Below are 20,096 nucleotides of genomic sequence, written 5' to 3' on the forward strand. Positions count from 1 at the left end.
TCTCCGAAACAGCTTGCCCGATCGCGTTCAAATTTGGCCACACTCCTCCCTAGGCCTATTTTATGCCCTCTGTTGAGTTCCTTGATTTCAAACACAGTATGAACTCCATTGCCTTCTAAAAAAAAAGTGGGAAGGGGAAATTCAGCAGTTGAGCATCTGCTTTGCATGCAGAAGGTCCTAGTTCTCTATCCCCGGTATCTCCTGATAGAGCTGGGAGAGAACCTTCTCTGAAACCCTGGAGAACTGCCAGTCAGTGCAGACATTATGGGCCTATGGTCTGATTTGGTATATGGTAGCTTCTTACGTTCCTGTATGTGTGTGTCCCCCTTCCTCTGGTTCCACTTTCTTTCGAGCACTGCTCCCCAACTTCTAGTGAGCTTTACCTATTGCTGGCCAGAGAGAGCGTGACCAAATTTGCCAGCCCCTTGAGATCCTGGCTGCCAATGTGGGCGATCTGGTTGCCGGTTATGAAGAGGTTGCGGGTATATCCAGGAATGCCAGCTGGGATGGAAGTCAGCTCTTTCTGGACACACTTCACGGTGCGGGCCGGTTCTGAGCACTCGCAAGGGACTGGGCACAGCTGGCCGGAGAGAGGGGCAACAAGGAGGAAGAGGAGCTCCCAAGCGCCCAGAATGGCACTGGGAGGGTCCCGAGGGGTCATTTCCAACACAACTCCAATTGTGAATGATCCTGGCTGGTGATGAAGGAAAGAGGAAATTATTAGAACACGGCACTTAGAGTTTGCTAAGAGAGAAATAAAATCTGCCTAGTAACTTTCCTCCACAAGAGCAAAATGGGCAGAAACAGATGAGTGTACCAGTGTAGTATAGTGGCCAGAGAGCAGGATTTAAACCAGGCAAACCAGAATTCAGATCCTCACTCTTGCATAGCTCACCTTCCCATTTAAAGGGCTGTATGTAGTTCAGTAGTAGAATGTTATGTTTTCTATGCAGAAGGTCCCCGGTTCAACCCCTGGGATCGTCAGGTAGGGCTGGGAACATTCTCTCTGAAACCCCAAAGAGCAGCTGCCACCCAGCAGAGACAATACTGAACTCCATAGACCAATGGCCTGAGCTGGCATTAAGGCAGCCTCCTATGTTCCTCCCTCACAGGGTTGCCATAAGGAAAGAGAAAAGGAAGGTCAATGTATGCCACCGTGAGCTCTTTGGAGAGAGGACAATATAGATTTAGAATGCAAGGATTACAAATCAATTACCAGCCCTAGGACAGTGTTCACGATCTCTTAACATGGATTACTATACAAGCATTATGCAGCACTTCATGTAAGCCTGCTCTGGGTTCTTTTTTAGGATTTGGGTTGTTAAAACACTAAAGTTGCCCAAACAGTTCAAACCAGTTGCTCAGCATGTCAGTTCGGAGAACCACAGGTGCATCAGTAATGGCTACAGAGATGCCAAATGATTCAACAATGAACTTCTGGGTGTACAAACTGGACACATTAACCCTGGGGAGCCTCAGCCTGGAGGACAGTACCAGCTTCAGCGAATGAAGCCCACCTGAGCCATTCCATCCTCAAAACTCTCTTTAAGTGCCACCTTGGAAAGAGCACCATTTCATCAGAGCAGCTGCTTAAGGCAGAAACCCAAACACTGACTCTGCTTTGTTAATTACAGCCTTCCTTCCTTCCTTCCTTCCTTCCTTCCTTCCTTCCTTCCTTCCTTCCTTCCTTCCTTCCTTCCACCCACAGAGCGCAAGGTGGCAGAGATGAAGTTCCCAACTGACGTCCTAACCCAACTAGGAACTACTTGGCACTAGAAAGTTTGCCATATCAAACTATCTCCTGGGGCTCAGCACTGCATGTTCAAGAGCCTTCTTATTCATGACCACAGTCATCCTTACAATAACCCTGTAAGGTAGGTCAGCATTGTTATTTCCATGTATGTAAATAGTTTTAACTTAGTTTAATACTGTATTCTTCAGTTGCTGCAACTCACTCTGCAACCTCATGGTGAAAGGCGGCCAAGAAATCAATAATAATATTGACAAATGTGGGAATTGAGGCTAAGAGATCTAATAGGGACCACTTATCAGTAGAACAGTATATGTTTTACATGCAGAAGGTTCATGTTAAAAGGATCACAGGTGGCGGGAAAGACCCCTGCCCAGGACCCTGGAGAAATGCTGCCAGATAGAGCAGGCAGTTCTGGGCCAGTTGGACAAACATTCTGGCTTGGCATAAGGCATATTCCTATGCCCTTTTCTTAGGCCATTTATGAGCATTGGTGAGATGGGGAGGATAGAAACACAAGAAGCTGCCTCATAGAGAGTCAGACCTTTAATCCATTTAGCTCAGTACTGTCTGCAACTCTACACTGACATGCAGCAGCTCTCCAGGGTTTCAGCAAGTCTCTCCTAATCCTGTCTGAAGATGTCAGGGATTGAATCTGCAACCTTCTGCACTGAGCTATGTATGACCCACCCCCTCGCTGACACTCTGTTCTGCTCCTTTAAAGAGTCGCAGGATGAAGGAAGGTACTCTTCCTCATCTTCTGCCTAGCCTAGGGGACATGGAGCCAGCCAATATCCATGGCACACTGCTTCTGTTTGAACTAGATCAGCAAGGTCGTCTGGGCAGCCCAGGACCTCCACACCCACACTGCCCAGGCTTGCAAAATAGGGAGGTCACTTTAATGCTGCAAACACAGTGGTTTGACTTCACCTCCTGAAAGCATTCTATTGCCTCTTTAGACAGGTGGATGCCAACAACCGTTAGAGGATATAGGGGAACATACATAGGAACAGAGAAAGCTGCCTTATACTGACTAGGTCAGATCACTGGTCCATCTAGCTCAGTACTACCAACACTGACAGGCAGCAGCTCTCCGGGGTTTCAGATGAAGAGATTCTACAATCCCTACCTGGAGATGCCAGGGATTAGACCTGGACATTCTGCATGTAAAGCCAGATACTCTACCACTTACTGTGTTCACAGTAGAGGTGCAGTTTGAACTGGAGGCTTTCTGATTCACAGTGCAATGTTATCCCTGCTGTGGGCACCATCCGGAGACTCTTGGTCTACCCAGAAGCAAACTCAATAGGTTAAAAAAGCGAGGTTACATTTTTATCATTCTGCAATACTGTAATCTGCAAGACTGTCAATGTGGCAGGCTGGTGAAAGAAGCTTATGAGGACCACATTAAACATTTTTGAAGGCTCAAAACTCCAGGTCACAGCTACACATCAAAGCACCGCTCATGGAGTCCTAGTTTCTAAGGCCTTCCTTTGTGCACAAACACGCACATGCATGCCCATCACCCAAATACCACATCCCCACCTTCTTTAGCCAATATCCGACCTGGTCTAAACATGCCACGGAGCAAAAGGAGAACAAGATGCTCAGGTTCTAAGGTGGCAGAATGGTGTGTACCACTTTGGACAAGATGTGGGGGCAACCACTCTGGAATGCTCTGCAGGGCGGGCTTTGAAAACAAACAAACCAATAAAATTTCCCTGCCAGTAAAAAATTAGCTCAACAGGGAGAAGGGGGAGTTAAAAATATTTCTTCCTGCCGTGTTAACTTTTAATGAACCATTTTAATGGTTCAGTCCCTACTCTGATGAAGCTAAGCAAGTGGGGGGGGGTCTAGTCAGTGCCTGGATGAGAGACCAATTGGAAAGCAGATGCTCTGCATGGAAGAAACGTAGCAACCAAGTGTAAGTAAATAAATAAATAAGAAGATTAGATAGATAGATAGATAGATAGATAGATAGATAGATAGATAGATAGATAGAAGAATCATTCCACAGTTCATGCTACACCCTCAGGATTCTAACATGCCAATTCTACTGCAAGACAGGATCTTGACCCCCTTAGGGCCAGTCCACACATCACAACATAATGACCTTTTGTTTTTATTCATTCATTCAATTACCGGTAGATGTATATACCATTTAATCATCAAAACTTCCAAGCAGTTGACATATAACAATACTGTAAGAGCATATATTTAAAATACTAAAATCAAATGCTAAAAAACCCAACCCTCTCTCATACAGACACACCTCTGCCCTGTTGCATTTGCACCCCACCCACCCCCCAGAATCCTGGCCAAATGGCAATGGGGGGTGGGATGCCTACTATACACAGACACTGCCAGCCTCCACCCCACCCCACCCCACCCCAGAGTCCTCAACTCAACAAATGCTAAAAATTAACCACCATCTCCTCCAAAGTAGACACACCTTCTCTCCCTCCGACCTGGCTCTGGTGCTTTTATTCTTCTTGCAAAGAAAAGATGCTGCAAACTTGTTGGAGAGCAGGATCCGTGTTGTTCCCCTTTACCTACCCAAAGCAAAAGATCTCTCTGCTTCCCAGGCTGGGATCTCCAGGCTACACAATGGGATGAAATAAATTCAAAGGCAAAATCGGAGGCGTGGCTTGCTGGGGGAGGGGGGGCGGCCTCCCTTTCTCAGCTCCCATCCTCTGCCTTAAAGGTATAGGAGCCCCCAAAAGGCAGCAAGCTCACCCAATCTCTTCCAGTGCCTCCTTCGCCCCAGGGTCAGCGGGGAATAATTATTGGCACAATCATAGTGCATTTGTGGTGGATTTATACTGGAGCATCCACACAGAACTCTTGCTTTATTAGTTGTCCTACAATGCTGGGTCTGTTGCAGCTTCATTGACTTCTGAAAAGGCACCCTTGGGCGTGGGACCACACCCACACACCCCTCTCAAATGGAAAGGTTGTGATATACAAAGTTACTGATTCCAGCAGGCACCTTTAAGGAGTTGCACCAGTTGGAAATAAAGCAGAACTTTGCAGGTGCTGTGAATTGTAGCTTCGTAGGCAATAAAACTACAATCCCAAAGATTATTTGGGTGGGTGTCTTAAATGAATGGTGCGCACCTGACCTGAATTCATCCTGGTTTAGGATGGGCCCATAACAAAATCCCGCATCACTCTTGCATCGGTCTGCCATCTCAGATGCAGCTGCCACTCCCCTTAGTGATGGATAGGTTTATGAGAACCCTCAAAGAGCTGTGTCCACCCAAGCTGTCACTGGATGGCTCCAAGTACCCTTTGATCTCTCCTTATGAACAGAGGCGCCTCCGGCCACGCACAGTAGGGCTGGAGGCTGGACTGCTCATCTTGGCTTTGTGACCTGCTGCCCCTGCAGAAGCTGACAGGGTAGGGGTGGGAGGCAGCAAGATGGATAGCACTTTCCCAATTGCAAAGCATTTATTTGGTTTTTAAACAGCAATATGGAAGGGGGGGGAACCAGCACTTCCTAATCAGATTATTCAGTCACCGCACAAAGGGGGAATCTCTGCTGGAATCAAGGCAGCTGGTGGCCAGGATTCTTGAGGGGAGGTGGGGAAAGAAACAAGCAGCTTGGGGAGTTTAGGGGGTAAACGTTTTTTCTGCCCAGTGTACGGCGTGAGCTTCAGGGTTTGTGACAGCACAGGGCAGATTTTGCTGGATAAACAACAGCAGAAGGAGAGAGAAGGGCTAATGAAGCAGGCAAGGCAAGCTGTAGAACTTGGCAGAGATGCAACGACAGACAGATTCACCCTTGAGAAGTTCTCTTTCCAGAGAGTGTCAGTCTACCATGCCCCAAAAGACAATCTTGCCAACTACACAACAGGTTTTCTACCAGTAAGGGCTGGTCTCTCTCCCATCTACCCATTGTAGTGTGTGCATTGAATGGCCGTTGCAATGTAAACATAAAATACATATGTATAAAACACAGAACACAGGAGGGTCATCAATCCAACAAGACAGGAGTAAAGCTTGTGAATACATATAAACAGGATTTAAAACATTCATCTGATTAAAAACTTCCCCACGGTGAAATGATGCTGGCTGGAGAGCTTTAGGATGTGGGACAAGTCACCTGAGTTGGGTGTTGTTTATTTGTTTTGTTTCATTTGCCCATTTGTAAATTGCTGCATATCTAGAGGATACCAGAGCAGACACCTTGGTCTACCAACCAGTAGGGCCAAACTTGAGTCCAACCTTCTGCTAAGTGCAAGAACCTTGTTGCTACAGGGGGGCAGTAACCAAAGTGGTTCCCTCCAGATGTTGGGACTACAACTCCCCCATCAACCCCAACTGGTTGATGGGGTTGTAGCCTGGAAGCATTTGCAGGACATTGCCAAGAGTCGGCCGTCGGAAACAGTGTATGGGTGGGAATCGCTTAAATGTCTGGGGAAATCCAGATGTATGGCAACCCTTGTCAGAAGTGTGGATTTTGGCAACTTTCCTTTAAAATAGTTGAAACCCCCCCCCCCCAAAAGCACAACTTTGCCAAGAAAAGCTCAACAGCTTTTGTGTCTGGATTTTCACTTTTTGAAATATGGGAACCCTCCTATGTTGGCTTCCTTAGAGTGACTACACAAGCCTGGCATTTGACCCAATGGCCTTGCCCTTGTGGCTTGTGTGAAGAGGGGCAGGCATCACCTCCTTTTTTCCTTAAGCAAAGGCAGAGTCCTTGTTCCCTTCCCTTGAGCCAAGCCACACAGCCCCGAGATCAAAAGGTATGTATGCATCAAAGGCATGGAAAGAGGCGAAAGCAATAATGGCAAAATCAATTCTGTCACCTCGTGTGAAACCCCCAGGATCATTATACAAATGAGGAGGAGGGATGAGAGGCTTTGATGAAATCTGTGCTTTCAACAAGCAGAAAGCCATTTTTCATTACCATCATCATCCAGGGCAGATTTGCCCTGCTTTTGGGGGTGGGGGTCACACTGAGGCAGGGATGGAGAGCTTGTATGATAATGGAAAGCCAAGGGACCATGGGAGATCCCATTGCTGGCCAAATAGGAGGTGCTCCTATATTGGGCTGAAGAACATGCAGCCCTCCAGATATCACTGGGCTATAGCTCCCAGCTCTCCTTACCATTGGCCATGCAGGCAGGGGCTCATGGGAGTCTGGAGGGCCGCAAATTTCCCACCCCTCTCCTACACCTTTAAGGACAGAGATGTTGGCCTGCTGCAGTTAAAGCAGCAAGGAGTTTCCTGGAACTTTTAATACTTTCATGTAACAATCTTCAATTAATTGGTATTTATAGACTCCCTTTCATGGTGCCAAATCTTCTCAGGTCACTTGAGACTTGAAGACTATGTACAGTAACCATTTCCTTGTATTTGCACGTTGTTGGCCCACCAGGAGGAAGTGGCCATGTCTTCACTCGATGCACATTACCTATTTGGTTTCCCTGCACCTGCAGCACCTGAATTCCTATTCACGAAGCAAATGTACACACTTCAGCTAAAACTGTGATGTGAACGCAGTTTAGGATTTAAAATCGGGTGGAAGCTTGTTTTGAATGGAAATGCGTCAAACAGCAGAATTTCTCAAGGAACTACAGGATAGCTACAGATTGTGTGTGTAGCCAAAGTGTTATCCTTGGCTGGGGTGGTGCTGGTGGAGGCCTTGTAAACAATGAGGTTGGAAGAAAACTACAGCCAGTGATGATTACACATTACACACCATTCATTCATTCACTGCTGACACAAATATCCTCCCGTTGGTTAGCCAATTAACACAGGCCATGTGATCGATGCCTATGCTGATTCAGCCCACAATAAATTACATTAAGCCTAGCATAACACCACAGAGCTACATTTCCCAGAATGGGTTAAAAAAACAATCCCTCTTCCTACAGAACTCTTGGAATGGTAGCTCAGGAGAATAGGTGCCACCTAACAACTCTCGGCAAACTACAGTTCCCAGGATCCTTTGGGGAGGCTATGATGCTGCTTTAAATGTATACTGCAGATGGGGCCTTAAGCTTTTAAGGTGCCACCAGGTTCTTTTTTGTTTTAGGAGTAGACACACACCCTCAGGAATTCAGCAGGATATTTCCCCAAAACTCAAGTCGGGGAGCAGCTTGGAGTTACAAGAACATCATAATGTGAGGCCTTGTTGGTGTTGCCACCCAGTTTGCCTGATCTGTGACAAGGCCTCTTCAGTGGTGGTTCACCTAGTGAGGTGCGCCTGTCTCTATCGTTAACTTTCGGAAGGAATTTGGAAACATTCTTATTTACCCAGGCGTCTGGTGACTGAAGGATACTTCCTGGCAACCTCGAGATGGCTACAGGAATGTTTCTAACTGTAAGTATCTGTTTTTAAATGTTTTTAATTGTAATTTTTTAAGGCTTTGGTCTGTTTTAAAATGGTTTGTTGTTGTTTTTGCTTTGCTTCTGTTTTTAAATTGTATATCTGTTTGCTTCCCTGGGTTCTTTAAGGGAGGAAGTGCAGGATAGATAGAAGTCAATTAATTAGCTAGCTTTTGAGTTCTCCAGAATTTTCATCAGTTTAAGCAAAGCCATGGGTGGGGGCGGCAGATAGAAAAATGCTGGCTTGATCAAAGTCTGCATTTAGTCACAGTCTTAAAAGGCGTATAGGAGGAGATTACAGACTTAATTGGATTAGACTCAACTAGGAGTTATGGAAGTTTCAGATTACACCTTGAGTTGCTGGGAAAAAGAAACCCATGATGGTTATTTTAGAAAAAAGATAGAATCGTTTTTTGCGGTGGGGGGGAATCCTTATTAAAAAATATATAATCCATCACTTACCTAGACCTGCCACCACACACAGCAAAACACACATCATCATCATCATTATCATCATAATTTATTATTTATACCCTGCCCATCTGGCCGGGTCCCCCCCGCCACTCTGGGCGGCTTCCAACACACATTAAAATACATTAAAATATCACAGATTAAAAACTTCCCTAAACAGGGCTGCCTTTAGGTATTTTCTAAATGTCAGGTAGTTGTTTATCTCTCTGACCTCTGATGGGAGGGCGTTCCACAGGGCGGGTGCCACTACCAAGAAGGCCCTCTGCCTGGTTCCCTGTAGCTTTGCTTCTCGCAGTGAGGGAACCGCCAGAAGGCCCTTGGCGCTGGATCTCAGTGTCCGGGCAGAACGATGGGGGTGGAGACGCTCCTTCAGGTATACTAAACCGAGGCCGTTTAGGGCTTTAAAGGTCAGCACCAACACTTTGAATTGTGCTCCGAAACGTAAAGGTAAAGGGACCCCTGACCATTAGGTCCAGTCGTGACCGACTCTGGGGTTGCGCGCTCATCTTGCATTATTGGCCGAGGGAGCCGGCGTATAGCTTCCGGGTCATGTGGCCAGCATGATGAAGCCGCTTCTGGCAAACCAGCGCAGCACATGGAAACGCCGTTTACCTTCCCGCTGTAGCGGTTCCTATTTATCTACTTGCATTTTGACGTGCTTTCGAACTGCTAGGTTGGCAGGAGCTGGGACCAAGCAATGGGAGCTCACCCCGTCACAGGGATTCGAACTGCCAACCTTCTGATCAGCAAGCCCTAGGCTCAGTGGTTTAACCACAGCGCCACCTGGGTCCCCGCTCCGAAACGTACTGGGAGCCAATGTAGATCTCTCAGAACCGGTGTTATGTGGTCCGGCGGCCGCTCCCAGTCACCAGTCTGGCTGGCGCATTCTGGATTAATTGCAGTTTCCGGGTCACCTTCAAAGGTAGCCCCACGTAGAGCGCATTGCAGTAGTCCAAGCGGGAGATAACCAGAGCATGCATCACTCTGGCGAGACAGTCTGCGGACAGGTAGGGTCTTAGCCTGCGTACCAGATGGAGCTGGTAGACAGCCACCCTCGACACAGAATTAACCTGCGTCTCCATGCGCATTCACTGTTGTAAAATTGTTTTAAAGCAGGGGTCCCCAGACTTACCAGCGTTTGGGCCGGTTCCCACCGCGTCGATTGCGCGGCGGGCCGGAGGGCGGGGGAGCGCGCGCCTGTGCGGGTCGGCGGGCGGGGGAGTGCGCGCCCGTGCGCATGCGCACAGGCGCTTACTGGCGCGGCGGCGCGCTTCCAGGGTGGGAAAAGCGCCGAAAATCCGTTGTGCGCATGCGCGTGGGCCTCCCCCGACCCGGAAGTGCACCAGAAATGACTTCTTCCGGGTTGGGAGAGGCCCATACGCATGCGCACAAAGGATTTTCGGCGCTTTTTTCCCAACCCGGAAGAGCGCTGCCGCGCTGCGCACCGCAAGAGCGGGCGGCAGCGGCGGGCGGTGGGGGTCGTCGCGGGCCGGATTGGCAGGCTAATTGGGCCGCATCCGGCCCCCGGGCCGTAGTCTGGGGACCCCTGTTTTAAAGTATGTTTTGGATAGAATTGTTACATTTATTGCTGCAGTTTGTTCATTCAATATGCTGGAAGCCACTTTCGGGAGCAATCTTGAAAAAACTAAAATGAAAGAGCTGATTAATGAGGCGAAGCCTTCCACGCCACTGAACCTCATGCCAGTAATACATCCACCCTGCTAAATTTGTGTGTGGCAGGATCTGTTAAAGGCTTTGGAAAGGGACTTGTGATTTTTTTAAAAAAAAAGTTGGAAAACCGACTCTGAATATTCTTGCTAGTCCACATCCCTCTTCAGCCCGAGGGCCACATTTCTTTCTGGGCAAGCTTCCAGGGACCGCAGACTCAGTCACATCTTCCATCCAGGCAAGTAAGAGCACACAGTTCAAGGTCATATCCCAGCCCCGTAAAATGACAAGAGGTGGGTGCAGAGTGGGAACTGTGAGGGGTGTGGCCTGAAGGACAGGCAGAGAGAAATGGAGGGCCACATTCAGTCCCCAGTCCTGACGTTCCCCGTACCTTCTAACTAGGGTAAAGTGGAGAATATAGGAAGCTGCCTTGGACCATGGACCTATCTACTCTATAGAAAGAGATCTGATGCACTGATCAAGATGCTGGACTAGCAGAACTGGGTGGGCAGAAGGTAGACCAGAAGTCCGATGGTGGATCTTTGGATGATTTCCACATAGATTGGCAAGAATTTCACACTCCCTGTTGTTGAACAATGGCAAAACAAAAAACAAAAAAACTCCTCCCCCCCAAGCACTGCTCAAATGAAGACAGCAGGAGCCAGTGAGGGAGAAAAAGGATACCTAGTTATTTTTTCAGTGTGTGTGTGGACTGTGATCTCAGTTCTGGCCATCATGCTGCCCTCCGTGTGCCATCCATTTAAAACACACACAGCTAAGAACCCTTGGGAACTGTAGTTTATTAAGGGTGCTGTGATCTGTAGCTCTGTGCAGCGCGAGCTACAGTTCCAAGAATTCTTGGTGGCAACAGGTAAGGTGCTTAAAAAGTATTTTAAATGGATGGTGTGCATACGGCATCAGAAACAAAATCCTGGGATCAAAATTCCCCCCGTTCTACGTACTGGTGGGCCTCAGGCTTCTAGCAGAGAGAGAAACAGTAGAATTCTCAAGCCTGAAGCCGGTCTGTCTCTAGACTAGATGGTCACTGAGTTTCCCCAAAAGCATTTTCAGTGTCTGTGTGCTAAGATGCCAGGATCCAGGTTGCTGTGCAAAAGCCAGCAGAAGCTGTCAGTGCATCAGGCTTCTGGCTGGGCTAGGAGGGGAGCAACAGCAGCCCCTGCTGCTGTCATTTCAGAAGTTCCGAATGCGCACAAGCTTAAGTGCAATTTGATATCATTTCACCAGGAAAGTCTTTGATGCTGCAGCGTGTTAACAGGATGAGAAAGGCAACTCCCTCTTTCCATCCAGCTGTGACATCGCCCTCCCCTCCAACCCCACTTCAAAGGATGCCTAGCAGCTGACCCCTGCTGCTGCGGCATGCCTTCCTCCCTCCACAACCATCCCTCACTTTCACAGGCTTTCCTGCTGGGCGGGTTGTTTCCTTTCCTTTCTCCCCCAAGAGGCAAAGAATTCTGCTTAAGACGAGGAATGTTAATGCTGTGTTGGTAATAACGACAGGGTTTCTTTCCTTTCCTTCTCTCCCCAGCCCTATTCTGGCGGAATCAAAGGAATCTGATCTGATGCAGGAGGAGGAAGCTCCGGTCCCTGTTTCTTTATGCAGAAGTTAAAGCCCTTTGTGTCCACTGCCCAACCAACGGGCCTTATGCCAAAGCAAGCGTCCAAGGGGTAGCAGGCAGGCAGCCCAACCTGATGCATATTTACTCGGATGTAAGGCCCACTGACTGGGATGTGGGTGGTGCTGTGGTCTAAACCACAGAGCCTAGGGCTTGCTGATCAGAAGGTTGGCGGTTCGAATCCCTGAGACGGGGTTAGCTCCCGTTGCTCGGTCCCAGCTCCTGCCAACCTAGCAGTTCAAAAGCACGTCAAAGTGCAAGTAGTTAAATAGGTACCGCTCCGACGGGAAGGTAAACGGCGTTTCCGTGCCCTGCTCTGGTTTCGCCAGAAGCGGCTTAGTCATGCTGGCCACATGACCCGGAAAAACTGTCTGTGGACAAACGTCTGCTTCCTCGGCCAGTAAAGAGAGATGAGCGCCGCAACCGAGTCGTCTGCAACTGGACCTAACGGTCAGGGGTCCCTTTACCTTTACCTAAGGCCCACTGAGCCCAACAGGGCTTAATCCCAGGTAAGTGTGCACAGGATTCCAGCCAAGCTGACCAAGCCTAGGTATACCTACTCAGAAGTAAGGTCCATTGGAACTGGTTAAGGTGGAAGGCAGGGAGGCCAAGAGTAGGTGGTGCCAGAGGCAATTCTAATTTTGTCCTCACCTTCCTCCTTCAGGGTCCTATGAGGGTGAGATGGAGCCTAAGCAAGAGGAAGCTGGCAGTGTGGGCTGCCCCCCCCCTGGATGCAAGTAGAAAGGCTGCCAGGTGGAGCCTGCCTTAAGGGCATCTGGGACTGGTGGGCCCCATTTGTGTTCATGGACTGGCTTACACTGATTTATGGCAAGTGACATGTTTTATGCCCTTTGCTTAAAGGCATAATGGTTATTTTAGAGGGCCTTTTGGGGAACATACCAGCTGATTGCCTTTACTCATGCTGCAACTGCGGTTGTGTTTTGTATGCTTTATGACTTTAAAATTTTTTGTGACTTTAAAATTGTTTATATGGCATGCTCTATTGTAGTTTTATATGGGTTTTCTTATTGCTCTTACTAGTGGGAGCCTTGGGGGGGGGGAATCAACATAGAGGTCAAGGCAAAGTGCAGATGAGCCCTAAGAGTTTCCCCAAGCTACAGCCACCTGCTCGACACCTGACATCAGCATAGCTGCCAAGTTATCCCTTTTTTTAAAGGATTTTCCCTTATGCTGAATAGGCTTCCTCGCAAGAAAAGGGAAAACTTGGCAGGTATGGACATCAGGTGTCGAGCAGGTGGTGACAAACTCAGTCATGCATGCCCTGAGCACACTGGGGTTGCAAAGCACTTTGAGCAGCTCTTCCCAAATGCATGGCAGCCAACTGGTATAGAGGAATGAATTAATGAGTGCCAATGTTAGTTATAAATAGAAACGTGGATGGGGGGGGGAGGAAGTCAAACAGGGTCAAGAATTCATAGGGGAGCAAATTTGGTTAAGGGGTATTATTGTTAAGGTATAAGAATAAGGATCCCCAAATGAGATTTTGATATGTATTACTTTTTGTCTTTTTTTCTTTTCTTTATTCTTCAAGTTTTGAATTATTCTTTTTTTGTATTCTTTTTTCTGTGTTTTTGTTATCTCTTTTTGTAACGTTAGAAAACCAATAAAAATATTTTTTTAAAAAAGAAAAAAGGAGGGCAGCTAAGGCTCTAGTCTTCCAGACCGAAAAGGTTCTCCCATCTCTGACATAAGAGATAGAACATTGTAGCTAAATCATCTCTAACGCAGGGTTTCCCAAACTGGGGTCTCCCACTGTTGTCGGAGTACAATTCCCATCATTCCTGACCACTGATCTTGCTATCTAGGGATAATGGGAGCTGTGGTCCAAAAACAGCTAGAGACCCAAGTTTGGGAAACACTGAACTAACCTGAGGAATAAATCAGCAATACATTTCTTTCTTTGGTTCCTCAAAAACACACTACAACTACGGGCTAAACTGATGGCCTGTGCATCACAATATATAGACTTGGATCTTAAATCAAATAAACTTAAGATAAATGCACTTTTTAATGTTCTTGTGTCTTCCTTCCCGCTGCTCCATAAGACCCCCAAAGAGCCTCTCTGCAGGATTTGGGGTTAGGAGGGCTGCTTATGCCCCCAAAAGAGAAGGGACTTGTTTGCATTAAGTTTCTGTGTGCTAATTTCTATGCATACATGCAATTTTAGAAATCCTTTAGTATAATTTAAATTGCAATTTCCTTATCATGGTGGGAAGGACTGTGATCAGGTGACCTGTATGACATGCTGTCTCAGGGGTCAGCAAACTTTTTCAGCAGGGGGCCGGTCCACTGTCCCTCAGACCTTGTGGGGGGGGGGCGGACTATATTTTGAAAAAAATATATGAATGAATTCCTATACCCCACTAATAACCCAGAGATGTATTTTTTTAAAAGGACACATTCTACTCATGTAAAAACACCAGGCAGGCCCCACAAATAACCCAGAGATGCATTTTAAATAAAAGGACACATTCTACTCATGTAAAAACATGCTGATTCCCGGACCATCCGCAGGCCGGATTTAGAAGGCGATTGGGCCGCATCCGGCCCCCGGGCCTTAGTTTGGGGACCCTGGTCTAGGAGATGCAAACTGGATGGGCAACTTCAAGGCTCCTCTCCTTTCTTAGCATTCTTAACCGGCATTGGACCTGACAGCCTTCCCAACAGAGGCTGGTTCTGCAAAAAGTAGGACACCAGGGGGGCACCCTGAATGTAGAATGGGGTTTGGGTCAGGGAAAAATTCTTGGGGGAGGAAAAGAAGGAGAACTCTCCTCCCATCAACTTATTTTACTTGTTTACTCCTGATCTCTCCAGGTCTTGTGCTGGCATCAGCTGAAATCTGAGTGCCAAAAAGCTTTTGGCAAGAAACAAAGCTTGAGAACATGAAGGCACGATTCCAGAGCATATGTCACCTTGGTGAGATGAAGACGAGAGGGGAAGTACAGAAACGGATAATCAAGTCCATGGCTGTGTACCCCTCCCCCCACCAAGAAAGAAAATATCAAAAAATTCTGGGAACTGTATTTTCTTAGGTTTGCTGGGAATTGTAGCTCTGTGGAAGGTAACTACAGTTCCCAGAATACTTGGCATGATGGTGCTTCTTTAAATGTATGCAGGTAAAAGTAAAGGCAGGGACGCAGGTGGCGCTGTGGGTTAAATCACAGAGCCTAGGGCTTGCTGATCAGAAGGTCGGCTGTTCGAATCCCTGCGACGGGGTGAGCTCCCGTTGCTCCGTCCCAGCTCCTGCCAACCTAGCAGTTCGAAAGCACGTCAAAATGCAAGTAGATAAATAGGAACCGCTACAGCGGGAAGGTAAACGCGTTTCCGTGTGCTGCTCTGGTACGCCAGAAGCGGCTCTGTCATGCTGGCCACATGACCTGGAAGCTGTACACCGGCTCCCTCGGCCAATGCTGTGAGATGAGCGCACAACCCCAGAGTCAGTCACAACTAGACCTAATGGTCAGGGGTCCCTTTACCTTTAAAAGTAAAGGACCCCTGAATCCAATAGAGATGGATAGATGGGAAAGACTCTGGAAAGTAACGTGGAAGTTTACGGCGTCAGAAGGAATTAGAGATAATTTAATTAAAATGTTTTATAAATGGTATCTGACGCCAGTAAAAATTCATAAAATGTACAAAACTAAAGATAATTGTTGTTGGAGGTGTCAAAAGGAAATCGGAACATTCCTACATATATGGTGGAATTGTGAAATGATAAAGCCATTTTGGATTGGAATTTTAGAAGAATTAAAGAAAATATTCAAGTATAACATAAAAAAACTCAAGAGTCTTTCCTATTAGGAATGATTGATGAAGAGCTAGATGAAAAAGATGAAAAGGTATTTCTGTATTCGGTGGCGGCAGCAAGAATTCTAATTGGTAAATTGTGGAAAAAACAGGAAGTTCCTACCATCAGAGACTGGCAAGAGAAGGTAATCAGCTATATTGATCTGGCCAAAATGACAAATTCGATCAGGGGTGGTTCAAATAAGAAATTTGATAAAAACTGGGAAAAATTTGGAATATATTTGAAAGAACTTGGGTTTAAAACAAATATTCTGTAGAATTCCCATGATGAAATTGAAGTGAAGCAGTATGAAAGTAAAAAAAATGTAGCCCAGGATAGAGATAAGGGGAAGTCGATGAGTAATGGAAGATGCAAAGTATTGGATTATTGAAAATGAAGATGTATAAGTAAAGCAGATAGAAGTAAGGTACAAAGCAAGGTAGGTTGTATTCAAATTTGTATTGGTGTTTGTGTGTATATACATTTTGTTTGTATTTTATATTGAAGTTTTGTTTTAAATTTGTTTTAAGTTAATAAAGGCAGGGTTTTTTTTTAAAAAAGTAAAGGATCCCTGGACGGTTAAGTCTGGTCAAAGGTAACTATGGGGTTGTGGCACTTATCTCAGGCCAAGGGAGCCAGCGTTTGTCCACACTTACAGGTAGGTAGCCGTGTTGGTCTGGATCGAAGTAAAATAAAAAAATTCCTTCAGTAGCACCTTAAAGACCAACTAAGTTTTTATTTTGGTATGAGCTTTCGTGTGCATGCACACTTCTTCAGATACAGTGAAATGGAAGTTTCCAGGCACTTATGTAGAGAAGGGGTGGGGAGGGGTGGGGATGGGGGATCACTCAGAAGGGTGGTGGAATGGGTGGTGGAAATGGGTCAGTCAATCACCCATTTCCACCACCCTTCTGAGTGATCCCCCCTCCCCATCCCCACCCCTCCCCACCCCTTCTCTACATAAGTGCCTGGAAACTTCCATTTCACTGTATCTGAAGAAGTGTGCATGCACACGAAAGCTCATACCAAAATAAAAACTTAGTTGGTCTTTAAGGTGCTACTGAAGGAATTTTTTTATTTTTGTCCACACTTAGTTTTCCAGGTCATGTGGCCAGCAGGACTAAACTGCTACTGGCGCACGGAGGACTGTGATGAGTGCCAGAGCGCACAGAGACACTGTTTACCTTCCCGCTGTAGCAGTACCTATTTATCTACTTGCACTGGCATGCTTTTGAACTGCTAGGCTGGCAGGAGCTGGGACAGAGCAATGGGAGCTCACCCCGTTGTGCGGATTTGAACAATCTACCTTCTGATTGGCAAGCCCAAGAGGCTCAGCATGTATGCAGCCCATGTCCTGTTAAGGGGGGCGAAATTGTGATTGATTTATTAGTAACCTTAAGGTTTAATCTACTTCCTGTGCCTTCAAAACTGAAAAAAAATATCTGAGCATCTTGTTTGCAGAATTCAACTAACTGCAGTGGTTATTAGGGGAAGGGCCATAGTTCAGTGATGAAGCATCTATTGCGCATGCACAATGTCCCGGGTTCAGTCCTCAGCATCTCCAAGTCTGAAACCTTGGAGAGATGCTGCCAGTCAGTGCAGGCAATACTGAGCTAGATGGACCACTGTCCCAACTTAGTATAAGGCAACGTCTTACGCTCCTATTACCATGTTCCAGTTTTTTAACCTTTATTTATAAAATCACTGATAATGCCACTCACTAGCCCTTAAACGTCACCAAAGCCCCTCACAAGAAAACAATTAAAATATAATAAAAGCAAATGAAACACAGTAAATTAAACCAAGTGCAGAATAAGAGAGTCAAAAATGTAGGCAACAGTGAAGAGGAAAACTTCCAAACAAAAGCTAAAGAAGATTTAAGAAAAATTTAACAATGGGTGTCCTGCAACTAAATTTTGCTCAAAGTAGACCTATTGAAAGCTGAAATTCCAAGTTTCTTGGGAGGGGGGACTGATGGTTAAAGCACTCTGGGAATCGTGGCCCTCTGAGGGGAATGCAGTTGTGCCTTGGTTCTCGAACGCCTTGGTACTCGTACGTTTTGGCTCCCGAACGCCGCAAACCCGGAAGCATGTGTTCTGGTTTGCAAACATTTTTCGGAAGCCGAACATCTGACATGGTTCTGCAGCCAATCGGAAGCCACGCCTTGGTTTTTGAACGGTTTCAGGAGTTGAACGGACTCCCGGAATGGATTAAGTTCGAGAACCAAGGCACCACTGTATGGGTCTTCTAACAACTCTCAGCATGCTTAACAGGATTCTTTGTGGGAAGCCAGGATTACTTAAAGTGGCATGATATTACTTTAAAAATTTATAGTGCAGATGAGGCCTCCTTTTAAAAACATTGCTTTCCTCTATACTTTAATATATTTTCATGATGTCTATTTGCCTTTCACCTTGATTTCCACAGCATTTTCTTCCGGATATTTTACATTGTTTTATGCAAACTGCTTAAGCGCTTGGTTTTGCTTTTTGATCGAGTGGCTATTAAATCTTGTTTTAAAAATTCAATAAATGAAAAGAATTAACACACGAGGCGGCTGAGCTTGTGTCATGATCTGAACTCAAGCCTCCTCGCTCCCATGACTTGTCCAATTTGCATCAAAAGGATGCAGTTGTGATCTAATAACCCACATGTCAGCCGGGACACAGACTTTGTAATCAATCAAGGCTACGACAGTGGAGGTGGAAACAACAGCAGTGTGTGTGAACCGCTAGTCCAAGAAGGCAGCGGTTTAGAGGGACTTTAATAAAGGGAAGCTGCAGGGTTTCAGGGATGAAGCCAGCCAACTAAAAGCAACCTGCTTTTAATTAGGGGCAACGTCAGTGCTTAGCTTAGCCATCCTGCCAGTGTGAGGTCTCCATGGATCTAAACCAATAAATGCAAGGAGAGAGGGAGAGCAACTGAAAATCAAGGCAGCTTTGCAGGTTACCCAGAAAAGGTGTTAGCAAGGATGGACAGTTCTTGTCAATTTCAGGCTCTCATTTTTCCTAGTGTTAATTTCAGTTCTCCACGTCTGCATCCTTTTGCCGATTAATACTTTTTTCTTGTCTTTATCGAAAACGCATCAGCATTTTAGCACACGTTTTTCCACAGCAAACATTTTTCAATGTAATTCCACCTGTATTTTGTATATATATTTTTTGCAAGAAACTCTCTCCTGATACAATGTTTATAAGCTACCGGTATTTTAACTCGTGCGTGCTTTTTAGATTGAAACTTTTCCCCAATATATGTATATTTTTGGTGGGTTGAAGAACTGCATTGCCAAATTCAGGTAGGTGCAAATGTGGAGAGGTAAATTTTGTTTCAGAAGGTGCAATGCACATACTAAAATGAGAAGTGAACAGAATTTCTGCCACCACCCAGCCTACCAGGCGCATATGAAGGACCCCTCATCTTTGCTTTGCATGCACATGTCTTCTGCAGAGTAGGAAGCAATGGCAAGATGGGAAATTCCTGTGGGCACTTCTAGACTGTTCCTAATTTGCAGGTGGAATTCAAGCATGTGCTGACAAGTTCTGGCTGTGCAATTGAAGTGACTGGCATTCTTGTACAATTAATCTGTCCCCCCACTCCTGACTTAGAAAAGTTATAGGAAAATGCACTGGAATGTGTGGGGTAACAATTACGTAAAGGGACCCCTGACCATTAGGTCCAGTCACGGATGACTCTGGGGTTGCGGCGCTCATCTCGCTTTACTGGCCGAGGGAGCCGGCGTACAGCTTCCAGGTCATGTGGCCAGCATGACTAAGCTGCTTCTGGTGAACCAGAGCAGCGCACGGAAACGCCGTTTACCATCCTGCTGGAGCGATACCTATTTATCTACTTGCACGTTTAGGTGCTTTCGAACTGCTAGGGCAGGAGCAGGGACCGAGCAACCGGAGCTTACCCCGTGGATTCAAACCACCGACCTTCTGATCTGCAAGCCCTAGGCTCTGTGGTTTAACCCGCAGCGCCACCCACGTCCCTTTTGCTTGGGCTGGCTTAAACCTTGGCGAAATCTTCCAATGTTGCATGTTCCACTTGATTCATGCATACAAAACAAGTCCCTGACAGGGACAAGGGGTACCTGCCCATATTTCCTGAAAACACATTCCAATGGAAATTGTAAGCCCATTGAAAATGGGGTCAACTCCTCCCCCCACCCCACCAATGGGCTTCTGTTCACACTCCCCACAGTGAGGTAACCCCCCTCCACCCCATGTGCTGCATTTCATTTCTTATGTTGCTGTACCTGAGTTGCTTCCCCACACCTGCAAGCTCCCCTCCCAAACTCCTATTCAATGAAGCTGTCATCTGACCATGTGCAATGGCTGACTCGGGTCTAAAATGTTTCAGCTTAACAGCAGGTTCTGTTTCTGAATCTGATGGAAGCTGGTTTGAGCACCAAACGGGGACATTTCTCAAG

At 46.5% G+C, this 20,096-nt stretch overlaps 1 protein-coding gene and 1 long non-coding RNA gene across 3 annotated transcripts in view; one reads left to right on the plus strand and one right to left on the minus strand.

The window, feature by feature from the left end:
- Positions 1 to 3,036, minus strand: part of LOC118087842 (trophoblast glycoprotein-like) — a 7,050-nt gene extending 4,014 nt beyond the window's left edge. The window contains exons 1-2 of the mRNA XM_035120871.3: positions 2,943 to 3,036; positions 384 to 694 (exon numbers count right to left, since the gene is read on the minus strand). Coding sequence (XP_034976762.3) covers positions 384 to 661 — 278 coding nt within the window. The 5' untranslated portion in view covers positions 662 to 694; positions 2,943 to 3,036. The remainder of the gene's footprint in view (positions 1 to 383; positions 695 to 2,942) is intronic.
- LOC118087843 (uncharacterized) overlaps positions 1 to 15,160 on the plus strand; it is a 24,990-nt gene extending 9,830 nt beyond the window's left edge. Inside the window, exons 3-6 of one of the 2 annotated variants that reach the window (XR_015950625.1) lie at positions 1,709 to 1,874; positions 7,794 to 8,081; positions 12,524 to 12,687; positions 14,695 to 15,160. This is a non-coding gene — a long non-coding RNA (uncharacterized LOC118087843). Of the gene's footprint in view, positions 1 to 1,708; positions 1,875 to 7,793; positions 8,082 to 12,523; positions 12,688 to 14,694 lie in introns of those variants that run through there. The other variant, XR_004692868.3, reaches the window with a different exon arrangement.
- Positions 15,161 to 20,096: the final 4,936 nt, after the last annotated feature.

Source organism: Zootoca vivipara, chromosome 6, assembly GCF_965207765.1.
Source record: "Zootoca vivipara chromosome 6, rZooViv2.hap1.1, whole genome shotgun sequence".
NCBI lineage: Eukaryota > Metazoa > Chordata > Lepidosauria > Squamata > Lacertidae > Zootoca > Zootoca vivipara.